The following is a 19,121-nucleotide window of genomic DNA, read 5'->3' as shown; positions in this document are numbered from 1 at the left end:
ACTTAAAGATGTGCAAGTATGTATGGTAGAGGGCAAGTTGATGCTCAGTTTGAGAGGATGAACTGATTATCACTGGGATATAAATTAGACATGAAATAGACAATGAATCACTTATTTTCCATACTTATTACAGTTTTCATTGGTCTTATGTGTAACTCAGCTCCTTATATAAAAACATTTTGTGCATTGAGGATATAAAATAAATCCAGCGAGCAGAATTATCATGTTTCATCTTTTCACAGCTAGACTGATCCCACTTGGACTCTGCTTGCCATCACTGCACTGATAGATCATTTACAAGCTGTTAATTCACCTCCATTTGACCTGCCCCATTCTGGTCTACAATCCGTATGTTGGGATTGTTAATCCCTAAAAGTACAGATACAGAAATAAGGCCAAGGCCAGATGGCAAAGTCTCAAGCAATCCCTCTCTTGAAAAGCTCTCTCCAATAGATCTGATCCCATCAGCACGGGGACAGAGAAGAGGCAGTACCTGAAAAGCAAGTAACAGCATACTTCGCTCGGGAGTGTGAATAGTACATGATACTGAGGAACTCGATGCTTTGGGGATTTGATTCTTAGGAAACATGAGGCTGATCACTGGTGGTTTTCAGTGACTGAATACATACTTGAGAAGGATTTGATAGATATTTTCAGCACTTCAAAACCCTAACTTCTGCAGGTACATCTGAGAATATGCATTTGGACACATATTTGTGCAAACATCTAAGCCAGCAAGAGAGGACCAGCAAACAAATACACGGAAAGCATATGCCCATTTTCTTCTCAGAGACTGGGCTATTTCCAAGGCCAGCATGCTTTTCCCTGGCTCCATTTCCTAAAGTGATCCTCAAATGATGAGAAGTGACCAGAATGATTTCCACTCTGCTGTCTCTGGCTAGAGCACAGAAGTAGTGTGTCTCAGTGCTCTGCTGATGGTAGGTAGGCTAAAAGAGGTGGCTATAAAACTGAGAAACTTTTAGATTCATCTGTGTTATCAGCAAAGTAGTAACTGTCACGCGAGTTGCACAATACAGTTCAGGACACTCTTGCATATTGCAACATAGTCTTGGTTAACGTACACTTAACATTTTTCTCTCTGTGAGAAGTACTCTTTCCCTAGGAATAAACTGTATGCCAAATAAGAAAAACAGGTATCTCTTTACATATTGCATTCATGTCATACACCCATAACTCTCATACATTCCATTCTGGCAAATCTGACTTGCACTTATTTATACTGGGTAGATAACTTATTCCCAGTGATTAAGAGCTAATAAAAAGGAATTTTGAAAAAGTATGAGAAATTACAGAAATCAGTCTTCTTTCTTCACAGACCCAACATTTGATAAAATTAGATGCAAGGTTGAACTACTGTGAGCCTGTGTTGTGCTTATATGGCACAACATAGACTCTCTTGCGGTTCACTCCTTTGAGGTGTCCCTGCCTCTGTTTTTTCCTCATTGTCTTTTTCTTTGGCTGGGGGAAAAATGGTTAACCAATTAAAATTACAGTGCACTATCAGCTGAAGAAAAGTTTGTCTTCTACCCCACTCTGAATGTAGCTGTACAATAACATCTATCTCTGATGTCTGGGTAGCTTGTCCCTCTGCATGGAGGAGACCATTATCCTGTGACTGTGTTCTGTTCTGCTGATATAATCTCTTAAATAAAGTTTTACTGTTTACTTTCCTTAATTGAAGTACAATAGAGAAGACACGGCCTTTAAGAAGCTTCATTTTAGTCACTGCCTTGGAGCTTTGAAGGTGTTTCAAGTTGTCTTTCAGTGTACTTCAAAACACCCTTGATGAAAGAGAGTGTGTGGAGGTGGAGTGGGAATGTTACTGGCAAAGTTAGTGGCAATTATATTTTATGCAGAGTTGTAAAATGTTTACTTAACTGCCATCCTTCTGCCAACTTTCTCACTATGGTTTTGATCCTCTCACTACTCTGCTAAAGTGATCAAATCCTGCAAAGTCTATAGACAAAATATTTCTCTTGCACATCTTATTTTATCCCTTTTTGGTGTAGAATACTTCTGATCTCAAACAGATAAAGCAAATTAATTTTATTGTTATTATTTTTTAATCCTTTCTGGGTTACAATCATCAGGAACTCTTACATTTTTCAGCATCATTTTATTTCACTAATCCTAAAAGGGAATCTTCAAACAGTGAAGAACAGCTTGGCACTGACAGACGTATAGGCAAACAGAATTGATACCGGCAGACATTTTCCTTTTACCCTGGACTATGTGAACTTATTTAGCAATCTTTGGCTCTCAGAAATGGGATGGGATGGGATGGGAAAAAAACACATTTTAATATAGTCTATAATAGAAATTCAGAGCAACTATAGCTGGCACATGGCTACAAAAATTATCTATTAGCTGTGTGTGCAAGCTGAGCAAGAAAAATTGGGAAGGTACTCACTGGTAAGAAAATGCTGGGAAGTAGGGCCAAAATCCCTGTGAGCTTCATGCAGTTGCCTGATACGCTCATCAACAGCCACCTGTGAACAGAGAAGAATGACTTTCTCCTAAACAAGTAACAAGCAGCAATTATAGTCAGATATCTTTTTTTTTTTTTTTTTTTTACAGAACATTCTGTTTAAAATTAAGAAAGCTCCTGTAACAATCTGTAATCCTCAGGGATTAACTGAGATTTAATGTGTCTTTCTCAGAAGAAGGTCAAAAAAGGTTTTTACTTTTTCCTCCCCCCCCCAATTTTAACCAATGCTAGAACAAGTTAAAAATGAACAGGTTGATAAAGAAAGGTATAATAAATTGGCCTGACTTAAATGCACCTGAAAAGAATAGGACAATTGCTTGCCAATATTAAAGCCAGAAACATTTGTCTATGCTAATACTTTTACTGGAGCTACTGCAAAAGTACTTTTTGAGAGATTATATGTTATATATCAGCATAAGAAAACTAATCTATGTTAGTGTGGACATGATTACTATATTTTAGAATAATGCCTAACTGAGGGTAGTCAAAGTGCATCTGCACTCATACATTTATCTGTTTTTAGTTAGGTGAATTCCTATCCCCTTGGCCCCTTCTTCCCTGAAAGATGTCCTTAGAAGAACATATTATTCTTGTGCTCTTTTGGGTTGTTGCACTGCATAGAAATCTAGATGCTAATTGTAAGATTGGTTTCATCTTTACCCTTGAAAATTCCAGTACAGTTATGCATCAAGCCAGCAGCCAAGGGCAGGCAGTTGCTGTAAGATTCCATATTGTATCAATGATATCTACCATCAGCTTTACAAACTTTATGCTAAAAGGACACCATCAGTTAAGTTAGGCCTAAATCTAGGATCAGGTAAAGCAAGGAAAAATAACTGATAGGGATTGGATTCACCTAAATATTGCCTGCAAGAAAAAGTGTTGTATCAACACGGGCAAAGCAGAAGGTGAAGGTGATTGGTCTGTTTTTACTGTCTTGATTGTGAGATACAATACCAAGAAACAAAGAATATGCATAAGTAAAAAGCAATCCACATTTTAAAACTTCCAGGGATTTTTTGGTTGGTGGAGGCAGGAACAATTCTATAATAACTACGTGTGATTCAGCTAGAAGGAAAAAACAAGGAAGGAATTGATATGAATGTGTTTGTTTACCAAATAAACCCCAGACCCCAAAATCCTTCTTTCAGGAGATACAATAGAAATTTAACAGCAGGACATTATTATTATTTTTTTTCCTCAAGCCGTTTTTCAGAGGCATTCCCTGCTGCTTTCTCCATTGCTACCATCTTTCCTCCTCTGGCTTCATATACACAGAAACAATCAATTAGATTTTTTTTTTTTTGTCAGTCCTTGCTTCATATTACTAGAATATTACAGTGTTCTGTTCTTACAGGCCTCTGTTCTTATTTCTACTGTTTTCTTAAATGTGGAATTGCTCACAGAGGAACATTTATACCAGTAGGTTTAGGGTGAACACAGGCAGGCTAAGTCCTATGACCTGTTCTTTTTCTGCTTAATATTCCTGATTGCTTACCTAGAGAAAACTACATCTAGAAAGAGGCTGAACTCTGGAAAACTTCTGAAATTCTGGGCAGAAGAAATCTAAGTAAAGGACAATTCAGACCTAAGGTGAATTGCATGGGGAGATGTTCTGTAAAGTAGTGCTTCATCACTTAGTTCTGACTGGTACCATTATGGACAGTAGCTGACTTTGGGCTTGAGTTTGCATTTAATTCACAGTATAGATAAAAGATGGAGAAGTCTGCACATGGATAGACAATGATAGGACTGCTTCTGGTCATCACATTGATTAGCTTAGCTACTGAAGCATAAACTAATGTGAAATTATGTTTAATCCAGAAATGATCTTTCAATGAAAACTAGGAAGATAATCTTTAATATACATAAAAGAAACACATACAAGCAAAAAAAATGCAGAAAAAATGTAAATGAGATTATATATTTCTTTAGAGTGCTATTAAAGCTAAACAAAACAAAAACCTCATAACAGGCCTATTTTGTTATTAGGTCATTGTTGGTTAGTAAAGAAATGTGAGACTTCTCCTCGATATTAGCACTTACTTTTCAATAAGTCAAGTAGGATGGAAAAAGTACTTTCTGACATGCAGAATCTCTAAAGAGAATGAGAGCTCTACAAATAGCCAGCAGGGAGCGGTTTCCTGTATGAGAATGACATCCAGTTTGCAGTCAGCATAGACTATGGGAATAATTTGGTGTTTGTGACCACTGCCAACTCACAGTCCATACAATTTCTTCAAGTGTGCAAAACTGAGAATGACAATTACTACAAAATATCCAGGTGAGTTTTGAGTTGCTCAAAAGTATTAAACTGAGAATTTTAGCCACATATGCACATCCAGAAAAACAAAATACCCTAAACACTCCAGGGTAAACTTTCAAGCTGAACAACCTTGGATGTAAGCCTGGAAATATCTCTGTCTCAGAGGTATATTTTGTCAATTCAAAGCTGAACTAAACATTGGGAAATCCAGAATATTCTCCAGGAACAATCACTTCAGAATTCAAAAAGTTATTCCATTTGTCTACCAGGAAGTACCAATTATTGATGTACTGACATATTGTATACAGCCTTTTAGGTGCCAAAATATGGACTCTCTGTTGATGCTAGAGTAAAGAATATTACTGTAGTTAGTCTCCATGACTTTTACTAATACTAAGATGTAAATGCCAAAATAACAGAATTTGAAGCCACAATAACTGAAGACCGGTCCAATAAAAGCAAAGTTGGACTTGGCTTTGTGGCTTATACCCTAGCTACCAGGAGAAGCAGAACTATATATTCCAGTTATAGAATCATAGAATGGTTTGGGTCTTCATAGCTTGTTCTTGATTCTTGAAAAAATATTCTCACTTCTCCTTTCATTTTTAAAAATAAGCAATTGGTAATTCCTGGATTTTAAATTTTGTCTTAAATTTCTTCAGAATAAAGTAAAATAAGTTCCTCCAAATATCTAGTAGCCTATGCTATGCACTGAACCAAGTGCAATTTCACTTAGAAAAAAATGTGAAAAACTGTAGCTGTGCATGAAAACAGCAACATTTTCAAACCAATTGAAGCATTTATTTTTCTTACTTTATATGCAAGAAAACATACGTAATTTTAGTGAAGTTTTGCAAGAAAAAAATCACCACATTTCTCAATAACCAAAGAAAACAAGATCTCTTCTGACTTCAGTAGTCTTTTCCCACTAGTATCAGCTTAGTCAGATAATCGTGCAAAAACCCCACTGTTTTAAAGGCACTGTTACCAGTTTATAACAATGGGGGTATGGATCAGACTAGCCTATCTTTTAGATCAAACTCTCTATAGTATTTCTCCACAGGTAATGTTACTGAAAAATCAATAACTGGATTTCTAAAAGGTCAGCTATTGCATATGAGAAAATGTTTTTAACTGACCAAAATCTTCTGTTTATATCCAATTTTGTCTTTAAAACAAGCATCAGGATGTTCTGTGATCAGGATACTTGAAACGTTGCTTTTTTCATTGAAAATGCTTGCTTGAAGAGACACAAATTTCCATTATTTATTTAATCTATTGTTTTGCATTGCATTTATCTTCTTTCGATCATAACAAATGAAGGAGCCACAGCAGTGCAGTAAACATTATACATGAAGCTGAAGATTGTAATATAAACAGTCCCACACTATTTTAAGTGATATTGACATAGAACGTAAAAAGCTTCTGATAAACAAACAAATAAAATATGTTATTTAAAGTTCCTCTCCATTAAGAAAGGAGAATTTTAAAACATTTGATGAAACACATTCTGTTTCTCATCACTTGAATGCAGCCATGTGAACTGAATGTATAATAAGGTTCAGATAAACAAATGATGATGATAACATACACAGAGCTGTATCTTGCATTTGCAAGGAATAGTTTCTAGGTACTTTATGTAATGTAGGGATCTAACCTTGAAAGCACTTGTAACAGCTCTATTGAAATAAGAATTTGGATTTGTTGGATTTGACTTGAGACAACTACTATAGTCTCCCATTTTTGTTAATTTTGCTCGGTTTTAACTGAGCATTTTTATTTAATCCAAAGTATTATTTTGTGTTCGTGTCCAGACTACAAAACAGGTCTAGATCAAGAAATAAAATTAAGTGTTTTGATTCTCAATATTTTCCACGTACTCAAAAAGTACCTGTCACTCAGTATTAATGCTAGATATCTGTTAAACACTACTTAAAAATCTCTTTCCTGAGACATTCAAGTAATGTCTCTTGAACTGCTTCTTGTGAGATCTAGCATACAAATAAATCTAAATGCAACTGCATTTGGCTTTTCTAGCCCTCCCACTGTGAATGACAACTGTGTGAATGCACACTCTTGCTCAAAAAGCCACAGACAAATGCCTACAGTTCTGCTTAGATGACACTTTATCAAAAGCATCTTTGCTGTTCTATAGCACAGTACAGTTCAACTGCTGCTGTGTTTACTAGTGAACCAGCTAAAAAGGTGCATTACACACTCTTCTGTCCCTGCTTGAAAGCGTTACCATCATGCAAAGGATAGTTCTTGTAAAAAGATTAAATAATTTTCTCCATGTTCCAATATTTACACTACCACCACATGTTTGTAATACATATATATATATATTCTCAGAATATTTGATGAGCAAGGAAATAAAGTATATTACAAAAATGGGGATTAAATGTGCATCCTTTAGCCTCTTGCAGTTTGATCTAGCTGCCGTAACTGAAAGAACTGGTGATTTTCTCCTAAAAGGCTAGGTAAGTGCTTCAGAAGAAACAGTATGCAGAACCCATTCTGTTGATAGAGTGGTTATTTGCATTCATTTGAAAAACAACAACTCTACACGTAACACCAGTGACTATGTGAAAAGTCAATATGCAGTTTAAAACATGAAAGTAGTAAATGAGAAGTCTATATGATTGTACTTCATATGTCTATGTATGTTGTATCTACAATACTGTTGGGACTCACCCTTACTTATTTCTAGGTGAATGTCTCTAGAAATACCTTAATTTGCAAAACAAAGTAAGGTAATAAATGTATTTTTTTTTCTTTCCATGTTTTCTCTGCACACTTAGTTACATCTGCACCTCCCAAGTTGACTTACATTCTTGCTAGGAAGAAAGATCTTTTTGTCTTTGGTGCTCCTAGAAAAGAACAGCAGCCTCTACAGTCCCTATTTCTAAGTGAAATCATGCTGTCATAGTGTCTTCACTTCATAGTGTCATGTGCTATTTTGTTGAGGGATTACTAGTACCATAAGAAAAAAATATTTTCAATTCTCCCTCTTCCTGATTCATCATTGTTAGGTCTACTGTCACATTAGCTAAGTGCTGGAAACCCAACATAAAATGCAGAAAAAATACTGCCCCCCCCCGCCTTTTTTTTTTTCTTAAAGAAAAGGGAACTTTTTTTGTCAACAGATTTTCCTGAAGGTTCTCAGTTCTGAATAAAACATATACCAAACATAAACAAATATTAGAATGGCTCTTAAATCCACCAAGAACACAGCTTCAAATAGGGGAGGGGGAATGGGTTTAAGTTTATTTTGTCAAATTACTTCACTTTCTATCAATGATAGCAGAGTGGGGAAGTCAGGTAGGTCTCACCTATCCCACTCAATGAAGTTAGACATTTATCTTTGAGCTTAACTTCTTTAAATCATCATTAATTTGAAACAGAGTATAGCACAAACTCTTCTGAGGTCAGAATGATATCCTTTTAGTAAGGACATCTAAGGGTACAGGCAGTATAATATATAGACACTAATTACACAATTAGGCTGCCCGAAATGATGGCACTTCATATGAAGGCGTGCAAGTAGAAATTTTTACTGCTTATTAACAAATAAAAAAGTAAAGTAGAACTGAGATCAGTGGTTAAAAAAATGCAAAATATACAGAATGAAGACAAAAAAAAGATTTCTGAATATGCTTGGGATTCTGAGGAGAAATGTCAGAGAAAGAAGGAAGAGAAGTGAAGTTGGCCATCTAAACAGGTATATTTAGTGCAGCAGCAAAATGACACAATCTCCTTTTTAAAAATTTGCTTCACCAAATGCTGTTCTCATGAAAAGAAAAGAGCCATTTCCTATATTTAATAAGTATGCATACATACAATACTTATTAAAATAACACTCCTTTAATTCCCCCACCATATTCATAGCATTTCTACAGCCTCCTGACCTTGACTCCAATCAGATCCAATCTGCCTGTATATCAAAGGAAACTGGCATCTACAGGACGCTCTTTAATGTTACGCAGCAATTCTCCTCTCAATAGCTGAAAAACTTCTTTCTTTCCTCTCACTGACTCAGAGCTGCCAAACCAGTACAAGGCTGTTCTTTACAAATCAATAAACAGGAAGATTTGATCTACTGTACTTCCAATAGCTGCTGAATTCAGCCACTCGCTGCTCCTCATATATTAGTAGATAAGGATGGATTTAAGCACGCTTTGTGCTATTACTGAAGAACAGCCAGGGGAAAGGCACTTGATAGTCATCGTTCTTGGGTGATGAACTTCGGGCTTAAGCTTTGATCTTGACTGAGTCTAAAGCACAGGAATAGACACCTAGTTTCTCGGTGAAAAGTTTGGTAATCTAAAACATTTTGAATGTAAAAATTAACATGGGCGTACTTTCCAGGTGAAAGGGAAAAAAAAAGATAAATATAATGTATAATCCACGTGAATTTACAGTTGTTGCAAAGACTACATTTCAATGCCAAGATCTGTGGGTCATGGTAGGACTGTATGCTTGCTTGAAATCTGAGTGACTTTTTTCCCTTCAGAAAAAAAAAAAAAAAAATCCTGAAATCTAGTATGATACATGTATTATACTTTGACTGCCTTTTTTTTTTTTTTTTTTTAATCCTCAGATGAAACAAGGGAACAAAATGTAATAAAAATTCAGGAAATACCTTAAACCCTTAAGGGCACAAAGGCTTAGAAAAGAGGAAAAACAAAGGGAAAAGGAAAAAAAAAAGCACAATCCCCTTGACTTAATATGTCTACTGTGAATAATCAGCCACTGCTTCTTAGGCTTCTTTTTTATAATCCTGAATCAGTGAACTTCAGACTTTGTGTACATCTATGCCTAAGGAAAGGAAGTTAGGTCTTATGGTTTAAATAACAAATGCATTTAAATTTATAGAAAATAAAACACTTGTAAACCCTGCGAAATCTTAAGAACAAACATCTTTAGGAAACAGTTCTTCTCTTAAAAAGCATTACTTGTCTCGAATAAAAGATATTCTGTCAGGGAGGCCTAGCATTTCACATCATCACACTGCTCCTGTAAAAGCCATCCCATGCTGGTGGAAGTTCCACAGGCGGATTGGCCTTCACATTACTGTATGTTCCTCCTTTCTATTCATGCACTTTTGCTATGTGTACTACATAAAACATTTTGTGAAACTGCTACGAGCTGAGGATGATCTCAGCCTTTGAAAATTACAAGAAACTGCTGTGCAGTCCTCCACTCTTGAGCACTTTATTAATAAAGTTTTACAATTCTTGACTTTTGTCAAGAATTTGCCAATTCTTGACAATTCAGCCACATTATCTTTTATCATTGCCTTTGCATGTAATTTAATCAGTCACCTGAGCTATTTTCTGCCAAATTCCTTGCAAAATTTTACAGTATGCAAAGAAAGTCATTTTACACATGACGCTATTTTGCAACTATTTTTTCACAGAACAGCACTGCACCACTTACAACCTTCAATTCGCAATTTATATTAGCTTCAGACATATAAACACCCATTGAAATCCCTCACTAGATTCCACTCCAAGTGGGATTTTCTAACCACATCTCTGTATATACACAGAGACAGTGTCTCTATATTCCTTCTGGGTTACCTGTTCCTGCTTCCGTCTTCTGCATAGTCCCTTTTTATGTTTGAGTTTGGCCAGAAGCTCCTTGTTCATCCATGCAGGCCTCCTGGCAAAATGCTTGACTTCCTGCTCTTCAGGATGGACCACTCTTGAGCTTGGAGAAAGTGATCCCTGAATATCAACTGATTTTCTTGGACCCCTCTTCCCTCCATGGGACTCTTCCAAGCAGATCCCTGAAGAGACCAAAGACTGCTTCCCTGAAGTCCAGAGATCTATCTTGCTTTTTGCCCTCCTCCCTCCTCTCAGGATCCTGAACTCAACCATCTCAAGGTCACTGCCTTTGACCTTCAACTTCCCAATAAGTCCTTCCTTCTTTGTGGGCACGAGGTCCAGCAAAGCACTTATCAGTTATGTTAGGAAGGTGTCATTAATGCTGCTCTCCAGGAACTTAATGGATTGCTGATGTCCTGCTGTGTTGTTCCTCCAGCAGATATCAAGGTGGTCTCCCTGGGGGCCCTCGCCTGTCAGCATGAGGCTATTTCTTGCTGTTTGTAGAAGGCCTCATCCACTTTCTCCTCCTGGTCAGGAAGACGGGTAGTTGCAGGACCCACTACAATGCCATCCATACAGGCCTGCCCTTTAATCCTTACCCATAAGCTCTCAGCTGGCTCAGCATCCATACCCAGGCATAGCAACATGCATTCCAGCTGTCTTCTCACATAAAGGTCAATTCCACCTCTCTTTTTTCTCCCAGCTTGTTCTTCCTACAAAGCCCTATCCCACCACTGCAGCACTTCAGTCCAGGGTACCATCCCACCAAGCCTCCATAATCCCAATAAGATCACAGCCAAGCACACAAATCTCTAACTCATCATGTTTATTCCCCATACTGCATACACTACTCTGAAGTGTACATGCACTTCAGAGAGGCATGCCAGCATCTTGATTTCCCAGATGGTCTGATTTTTTTCCCATAAGTGCCTTGAAAGCAATTCCTGGCTTTCAGGCCTATGCTTAGGATGACCCGGGCTTAAGCCCTGTTTTGTGTTCCCTTTCATTCACATCACCAGAGGACCTTTCCTCATCAGCCCTGTCCATCACTCTCTCACAAGGCTACTGGTAACTCTCTCCTGTATTGTTCCTAGTTTAAAGCTCTTTATATATCTTCTCTACAACACCACAAAATATACTCCTCATAACTCTGACTATGCAGACTTACAGGATTCAGTGATTTCTGTCCTGCCTTCAGCATGAAGCTGAAACTCTACGTAGTCAATTCAGTATTGTAAGCTGGGGAAAGCAGTAAGAAAAATGCATATGCTACACTGAGCCTCTGGAGGGTTATTGATCTTAAAATGAATCTAACTTTGATGTAGTTTGACATTTTCAAAGTCAATGGGAACCAGGCACCTGCCACTAGGGAGAGAATGTGTTCTGTAGTAAGTAAAACCATCTGGTATGGACCCCAGAATGGCACAGGTTCTTTGTAAGACCAAATCTTACTTTTGAAACCAAGGTACCTGTGCAGTATATGCATTGAAATCTCTACACATAAAATTACTTACATATATATATATATATAAAGCAGTCTTTCTATCCTTCAGCATTACTCAGCATCTGTAAGAGTTTTAGGAGGTATACTGTGATCACCTTTAGGCACCATAACCAAGAGAGATGTGAATCAATTGGAGAGAGACGAGGGAAATGAACAAGAATGATGGTGACATACAGAGAAGGGTTGAGTGAGCAATTGCAGTTAAACTGATGAGCAGAAGTCTTAGTAAATCAGGAAATAGGGACAAGTCCTCCAGCAAATCAATGAATTCTCCATAATAATCTGTTCTCCATGTCCATGGTGGATAGACAAGATCTTATGACCTTAAATTTAATCAATAAAGTTTCTTATGATCTATCAGAAAAAAGAAATCTAGCAGTAACGATACTGAGAACTGAAAAGTGTGCCTCATTATCTTCTTTCTCTTTGGATGTCCTTGGGAACAGGTCAGACAATATCTGCTAGGAATGACTTGGGTACAGCTGATTCTGTCCTGAGCACAATTTTGTTACTAAGTTTTACGTTATTCAAGGGAGTTCTCAGAATCTGAAATGATAGTCCTCTATTTTCCTATTACGAAAAGAGTGATTTCTGCTATGTTAGTCCTACTAGATCTGATTTAATTGTGCTAAAAAATCCCTCCATGTACATTCCATGTTATTTGTGTTAATTGTAAGCAGTGTATATAGGAAGATACATGCTCTTCGTATTCTGTTGGGAAAAAGAGAAAATTAGGATAAACCTACTTTTCAAATCTCAGAAGGAATAGAAGAGAACTTCCTTCAAGCACAATCATCACTTTTTCATCTCTTATGCAACCTGCTCTTGTAGCAAATTTAAAGGAAATTTCAGCTCCCCAAAACAGAAATTCAGATTTGGGATTTGGGGGAAGGCATGAAGTCTAGCAGAGCATTCCTAAAGCTGAAGATATGAACTGTTTCACACACAAAGTTCATAATGTCATCATGTTTCCAGAATTTCAAAAAGCCATTGGCATATTACACTAAGAAGAATCTCCCACATTCTCTGCAAATCTAAAACAAAGGCAATGGAAACACAGTTGATCTGACAGAAACTCAGTTCCACCCTTTTTCACTCTCACTTCCTCTTAATCCCCAGTTATTCTCATCAATTCTACATACACATCAAGAGGGTTTCAGCAACTTAAAAAAACAAACAAAAAAGAAACACAAGACATCGTGAAATACAACACTTTAAAATATCAACAGTAAAATAACGCGATTCTGTGCTTTCTGTGACTGCACAAACTTGTTTTTTTCCCTCTCCCATTTCTAGCTCAAATGAGTTTCAAAAGGTGCATTCTTCTCTGTTCAGTCACATTTGTATTAAGTAGTATCTTATTCCACAGGAAGTCTTTCTGATTTCACTGACACTATTCATGGGAAAAGTTACTGTTTCATATGAGCAAATGTATCTGGATTGGGACAGGAAACAATAGAAAAGATCAGCTCCAGTGAGAATTTATTATAAAAGATGTGCTGGGGATTGAATTTTCTGTTGAATGCTTACAGAAAAGCAACTTGCAGCAAGGCAGTCCAGGGTGTTGATCTCCAGAACCTGCCTTGAGGTCATTAACATCTCCCATCACTTAAGAAAAAAGTGGTACATTTAGATTTCAGTGCATCCCATTTTAACACATTTACATTCTTGAGGTGTCTCTTAAAACCATATACAGGAATCTTAGAGGCAGAGGAATGTTTTGCAGCACTGTACTGATGCTGTCCTCACCCTTCCCCTGCATTTTTCTCACTGAGCTTCTGTTGTGTGACTATTCTGTTATCTTTAATCTAGAGAGATACTCTACAAAAATCTAATAGGAAAAACCTGAAACATTAATTACTACACTGTTGTTGCTGAAACATTAGTCATTCGGGGCTCTGTCTACCTACTGTTCTTTCCCTAACAGTGTTGCTTGATAGATCTGTTTCTTTTAAAGATCTTCTCTTCACATTTGGGACATGCATGCATCAGGTATACCACAGTTAGGTCTCCTTACTAGGAGCAGCTGTAGAGACATAAAAATGAGACCTTGCTGTGGCCTTTTTTAGTTCTTTTCCTTCTGTGCTAAAGTACTGTTATTTCTGTTCATTATTATGTTTTGGAAATAGCATTCCTTACTGTTTTGTTTACAAATATTTATAAACAACTGAAAATCCGTTCTTTTTATACTTCATCCTGTGAATGCTCTTGTTAATGTTTTGCAATTCATCCCTGAGCACTCCTGTCTCTTAACAAGATTTTAATGTGCTTTTTTTGCTTTTACTTTTTTCTCTCATTAAACAACAACAAAAAAGTCATGTTGCACTGAAAATGCCATTTGTTTCTGAAAGGTCAGGTAATACACACAATTTTTGTGCCAAGGGGAATGTATCTTTGGTGACTTAGGGAACTGTAAGTAGAATGTCATGCAAGAGATGTTTTATTTTATAGCTGTCCCGGAACATATGTCTGTAGTTTCCAGTATCAGTTGAGCATCACCTGTAAGGATTATTCTTTTATGGTTTTAGTTACATTTTCTCACTTTCATTGGTCTTTTACCATATTAGTTTTATTGCTCCTTTTCCCCAGATTTGTGAATCTCCTGTGTCCTTACTAGCATTTGTTGTGGTAACTGCTCAACACTGCAAGTAAGAAATCCACAGCTCAGACCTACGTGTCATCCTGTATACTTCTAAAAGAAGGAGAGATGCCGCTCAGCATTGTCTGCACTCAGCACTACTCTTAGCTGATTTTAACTTCAAAGTTTTTTTCTTTGACCATCTTCAACTCCCTTCCACTAGCAGTGCCCTCTGACAGCTCTGGGATTATCATTCCATCAGTGTTCAAGAGACTTCAATTTTCAGTCCTATCTTTTTCACTCCTCTCTCTTTCTTGTCTACTTAATTTGTTGTTGAGCATCATCATTCTCTTTTATTGTTTCAACTCACACTTTAAAACCCATGTCACTACTCCAAACACAGTGAAAATACATTTTTTTTTCATACATATATAATAAAACTCTCAATATTATAGTAATGTTTACAAATAAGAGATGAAGAATTACTTTGACTGAGTACGCTCCTTCACAGGTACTACCAAGCCAAAAGGTACACAGGGAAAGACAGACATAGGGAATACATGAAGAAAGAGGAATATAAGAAAGTACTTGAAAATGTGGAAGACAAGACAAAAATGTTTTTTACCGGGGGACACTATAGGATGATAACAATTAATAAAGGATTCTATGTGCAGCAGCAGTAGTATTAACTTGTATTAATCTCTTCTCTTTCATATTTTCTGTTCTCGTTTCTTTTTCTCTTTGAGAATTATGAGTTACACCCATACTGACAAATCTATTCACTCTAAATAATCCTCACTCCTCAAACCTCCCCAGATGGATTACCTGTTTGGTTTCCTTCTTAGCTGCACAGACTGAAACCAGTAAAATGATGTCTATAGGGATTGTTTAATTACAATGTGATCTATTTGCATTATTGGATTGTTTCATCTATATTCTTACATCTGGCAAGCTCAAGAATGCAATGTTCTGTTTCAAGCTGTATTAAAGCTACTTGTACAATCAAGTGCCAACACAACATGAAAAGAAAAGCTTCGTTTCATGAGATTACTGAATGGATGGATTAAACAAACTTTTATTTATTGTTCTTGTCCAATGAACCTTTTGAAGATGGCCTCTCAGTCTCAATGACTTCTGCAGAATGATGCATATCCCAGCAGCTGCTCAGGCTTGGGAGCATCCATATGATCAGTGCTTAATGCTCCCTGTTATCTGACACCTCATTGTATACAACTACAGCTCCTGGTTTTGCACAAAAGCCTCTTTTTCTCCCTAGGGAAGACATGCATATAGCACGCTGAAAGATAACAAAATGACTCTGGGCAAATAACAGTTCAAATGGAAACAATTGCTGATAGATTGATACTACACTGATTGAAGATAACAGCAGAACTCCTATAATAGTGTAATATGACTTGTGAGAAGAGCTGTCTGCCCCTTGCAGCTGGTCAAAATCTGTATATTTAAGCTTTCTAAGCTGTAAGTTAAATTCAAGTGACGCGAAAGCAAAACCTATGTTATATATGGCCCACACTGCTCAGCCACAATGATGCAGACCACTATCCAGTGTAAATTGGAAGATACATTCTCCTATTTCCACACTTGAATCTATTTGAGAATAAACGGTGCTTACTATATGTATATGTGTGCGTGTGTAATATACACACATACACACCACATATTTTCTGAGAATGTAGGATGGTATATGGTAAAGGTTGAAAGTTATGCTGGCATGAAAGATCACTGCATATGGATGCCTTCAAGAAGATCATCACTTCACACGTACAAAAAAAGCATTTCCATATAGTGCACTCAGTAAGTGCCATAAATTTTATTCAAGTAATTCCAGTAATATGACATACAGCTAACTTCTTTGAAATCTGTTCCTATTAGCCCTCTTTTTGCCAGGCCAAATACCTTATTTACCACCGTCAGCCTGTGGAGGTCCCAGAGGAATCTGAAAACACTCCTAAAAAGCTTTGCCTGCTTCCCTGGCTCTATCCTCTCTACAGGTGCAGACCCTGCTGTGAGCAGAGGAGGGTTCTGCCTTCCCAGTGGAACAGGGCCCTGACCCGCATCCTGCAGGAAGAAGTGAAACCAAAGAGGTGGCATTTGGGGTTTCCAGGAAAAGTGTAACTGGTCTGCACCGAGCGTTGACGTTTCACGGACTTCAAACACATTAGTGCAAACCTTAAACCATTTTTGCATTTGCCTAAAAAATGAATGCAACAAGCTCTGGGGCATAAATGTCATGGTAGAGTACTTAAAATGCATTTATCATTTATCTGCACAGCCTCAAATATGAAAAATACATAGCCTTCAACCAGATAATAAGTCACATTCTAAAAACCACTTTGGTTGTTTATTACCAAATGCCATAGAAAACTCTCTCAAATTTACCACCCTATTTCCACAGCTATCTGCATTTTAACATTTTTTTCCTTTCCTTCCCCTCCCCATCCCCCCCCCCCCCCCAGTAAATCATTTAACTCCATTTAGCCTTGCCTTATTACTCACTTGTTTGTAGAAGCAGGCATTTGGGAAATCTAAGAATAGAAGAGATCTTGGAGAACTAAGACTAAGGAACATGGAGATCCTGAGGTGAAGTGCAGCTGGAGGGGAGTGCAATGCAAGCAAAGTGTTTGTGAAACAAGAAGTAATAATAGGAAAAATGCAAAGACAACATTTCCAACACAATCTGAAGCCAGCCTCGAACTTGTAGTATCTTTACAATGGCACCATATAATACACCGACATAGTTTAATTGGCAATTACAAAACTTTAATTTTCTAAGTTAGAAACCCTTTCTGAATATCTAACATACAAGCTATAGTTATCACAGTGACAAGTTGTCAGTTGGCCTTCCAGTTAGACAAATAAAGGAAACAAATGAGCATTCTCTTAAAAAAAAAAATCTATTTGTGAAAGACTTAATTACAAACGACTTGTTCTAGAAAGGATTCCACAAGAGAAAAATAGTAAATTAATTCTTATAACTCAAATCTTGAGTGATTTCTATGGCAGATCCTAATTATTTCCATAAAATGATTTTAAAATTCTGTTAGAGTGTACCTTAAAACCATGTATACAGTTTTAGCAATAAGGATGGACTTGATTTTACTTTCAGTAAAACCTTCAATTAAGTTGCTATTTGCTTTAATCTTACAAGGTCAGATGCCGTATTTTCATATAAAACTGCATTAATGTTTCTGAGACTTAAATTTGTTCTCAGGGATTATTAGAAGTAAAAAACTCCACCAGTACATGACAGTAGAAGAGGTCACTTGCCCATTATGCAAGGCTTTTGTAGGATCATCTAACTGCAAAATCAATCAGTTCACATTAAAATGAGGTGAGCAACCCCACTGTCCAAAGAACAAACAGGGTTAAGTCGTCAGGATGGCTGCAATTTCTAAAGGAATCTTAAGGCAGAAGTAAGCTTCTGTAAGCTTTTGACAAATTATTTCAAATGAAAGAAATCTGATCACTTGTAAAATGCAAAATCAAATTTGTTCAATACACAGTAATATACTGCTGCAATGAACTTATACATTTGAAAGGGACATGCAAAGGAATTACGTAGCATTGAGTCTTGTGTAACTAAAACAAGAAATTAGTAGCTCATAAGCAGAATTTTACCAATGGAAGACACAAGTATTTAACTACTGTTTTCTGAGTGTGTGTGTCCATATATATATATATATTTTTAAACTTAATGAAAATCTCCAGGAACAAAAATAATTTAACTATGAAACCTTTCTGTTACACCTTTCTGTACACCTTTCTGTAACACCTACTGTGTTAGCTTTTCTTTGCCCTTTTTGAATGAATAGTATCAGTCCTTAGTTTTAATACTCTGCACATTAAACTTTTTTTTTTTCCTGTTATAATAAACCCACAGGGAATGTGACTGAGAGTTTTGTAGTCCAGCTCAATTTATTGCTTTATTTTTTCTGTTTTTTTTACTCTCAAGTAGTTACAGACATTTTCAAAATCTATTTAAATTTGTCTCTTTTTAAAAAAGTTAAACCACACTGCTTAAGGTTTTTCATTTTCCCTTCTCTTTCTCTCATTAGAACTTACTCTCTCTGCTTTCTGCAGATCCTATTATATCTTTTCTACCCTGGTAGGTCTTTTCACAACTTCCATAGGCTTCCCACAGTGTCATGAGAAAACAAAACAAATAAATAAATAATTCCCGCTCTTAGCCAACCAACCCTAAGTCAGAAGGCATTATTCAGACAGTCTATTCAGTCACTAGCTCCACCATGCAGTAAGATTCCTCTGAACAAACAAGTGCTTTGATTACACACTGTTGGAATAGCAATGCTGGCCTACAGTTATGTGTCAGCAACTGCTTTCTGGCTGCAGAAGCCAGATTCCACTCTGATGATCAGTAATTGCCTTTGCCCAGCTAATTTCTATTGTTTCAGGTTGCCAACAGAGGCAGACAGGAGGCTATAAGGTAGGTACAAATCCCAAACCGAACTTTCAAAAGAACTGTTTGAGAAACCAACAGAAAAGTTGTTGAACAGGGTATATTGGGACTGAAAAAAAAGTGTTAGAAACCCATATGGGCAAAATTCCCTAGTCTACATCTATTTTGGAAAAAACATTTGCAATGAAATGGGGTTGCATTTGATTTTGAATTATAC

The 19,121-nt window shown here is 36.8% G+C and overlaps 1 protein-coding gene across 23 annotated transcripts in view; it reads right to left on the bottom strand.

The window, feature by feature from the left end:
* DMD (dystrophin) overlaps positions 1-19,121 on the bottom strand; it is a 1,239,454-nt gene that overhangs the window by 126,577 nt on the left and 1,093,756 nt on the right. For all 23 annotated transcript variants that reach the window (XM_066990426.1, XM_066990448.1, XM_066990428.1 and 20 more), the window contains one exon: positions 2,432-2,510. In XM_066990426.1, the coding sequence (XP_066846527.1) occupies positions 2,432-2,510 (79 nt within the window). The remainder of the gene's footprint in view (positions 1-2,431; positions 2,511-19,121) is intronic.

Source organism: Anser cygnoides, chromosome 1 (genome assembly GCF_040182565.1).
Source record: "Anser cygnoides isolate HZ-2024a breed goose chromosome 1, Taihu_goose_T2T_genome, whole genome shotgun sequence".
Taxonomy (NCBI): Eukaryota; Metazoa; Chordata; class Aves; order Anseriformes; family Anatidae; genus Anser; species Anser cygnoides.
This window is presented reverse-complemented; position numbering and strand designations above follow the sequence as displayed.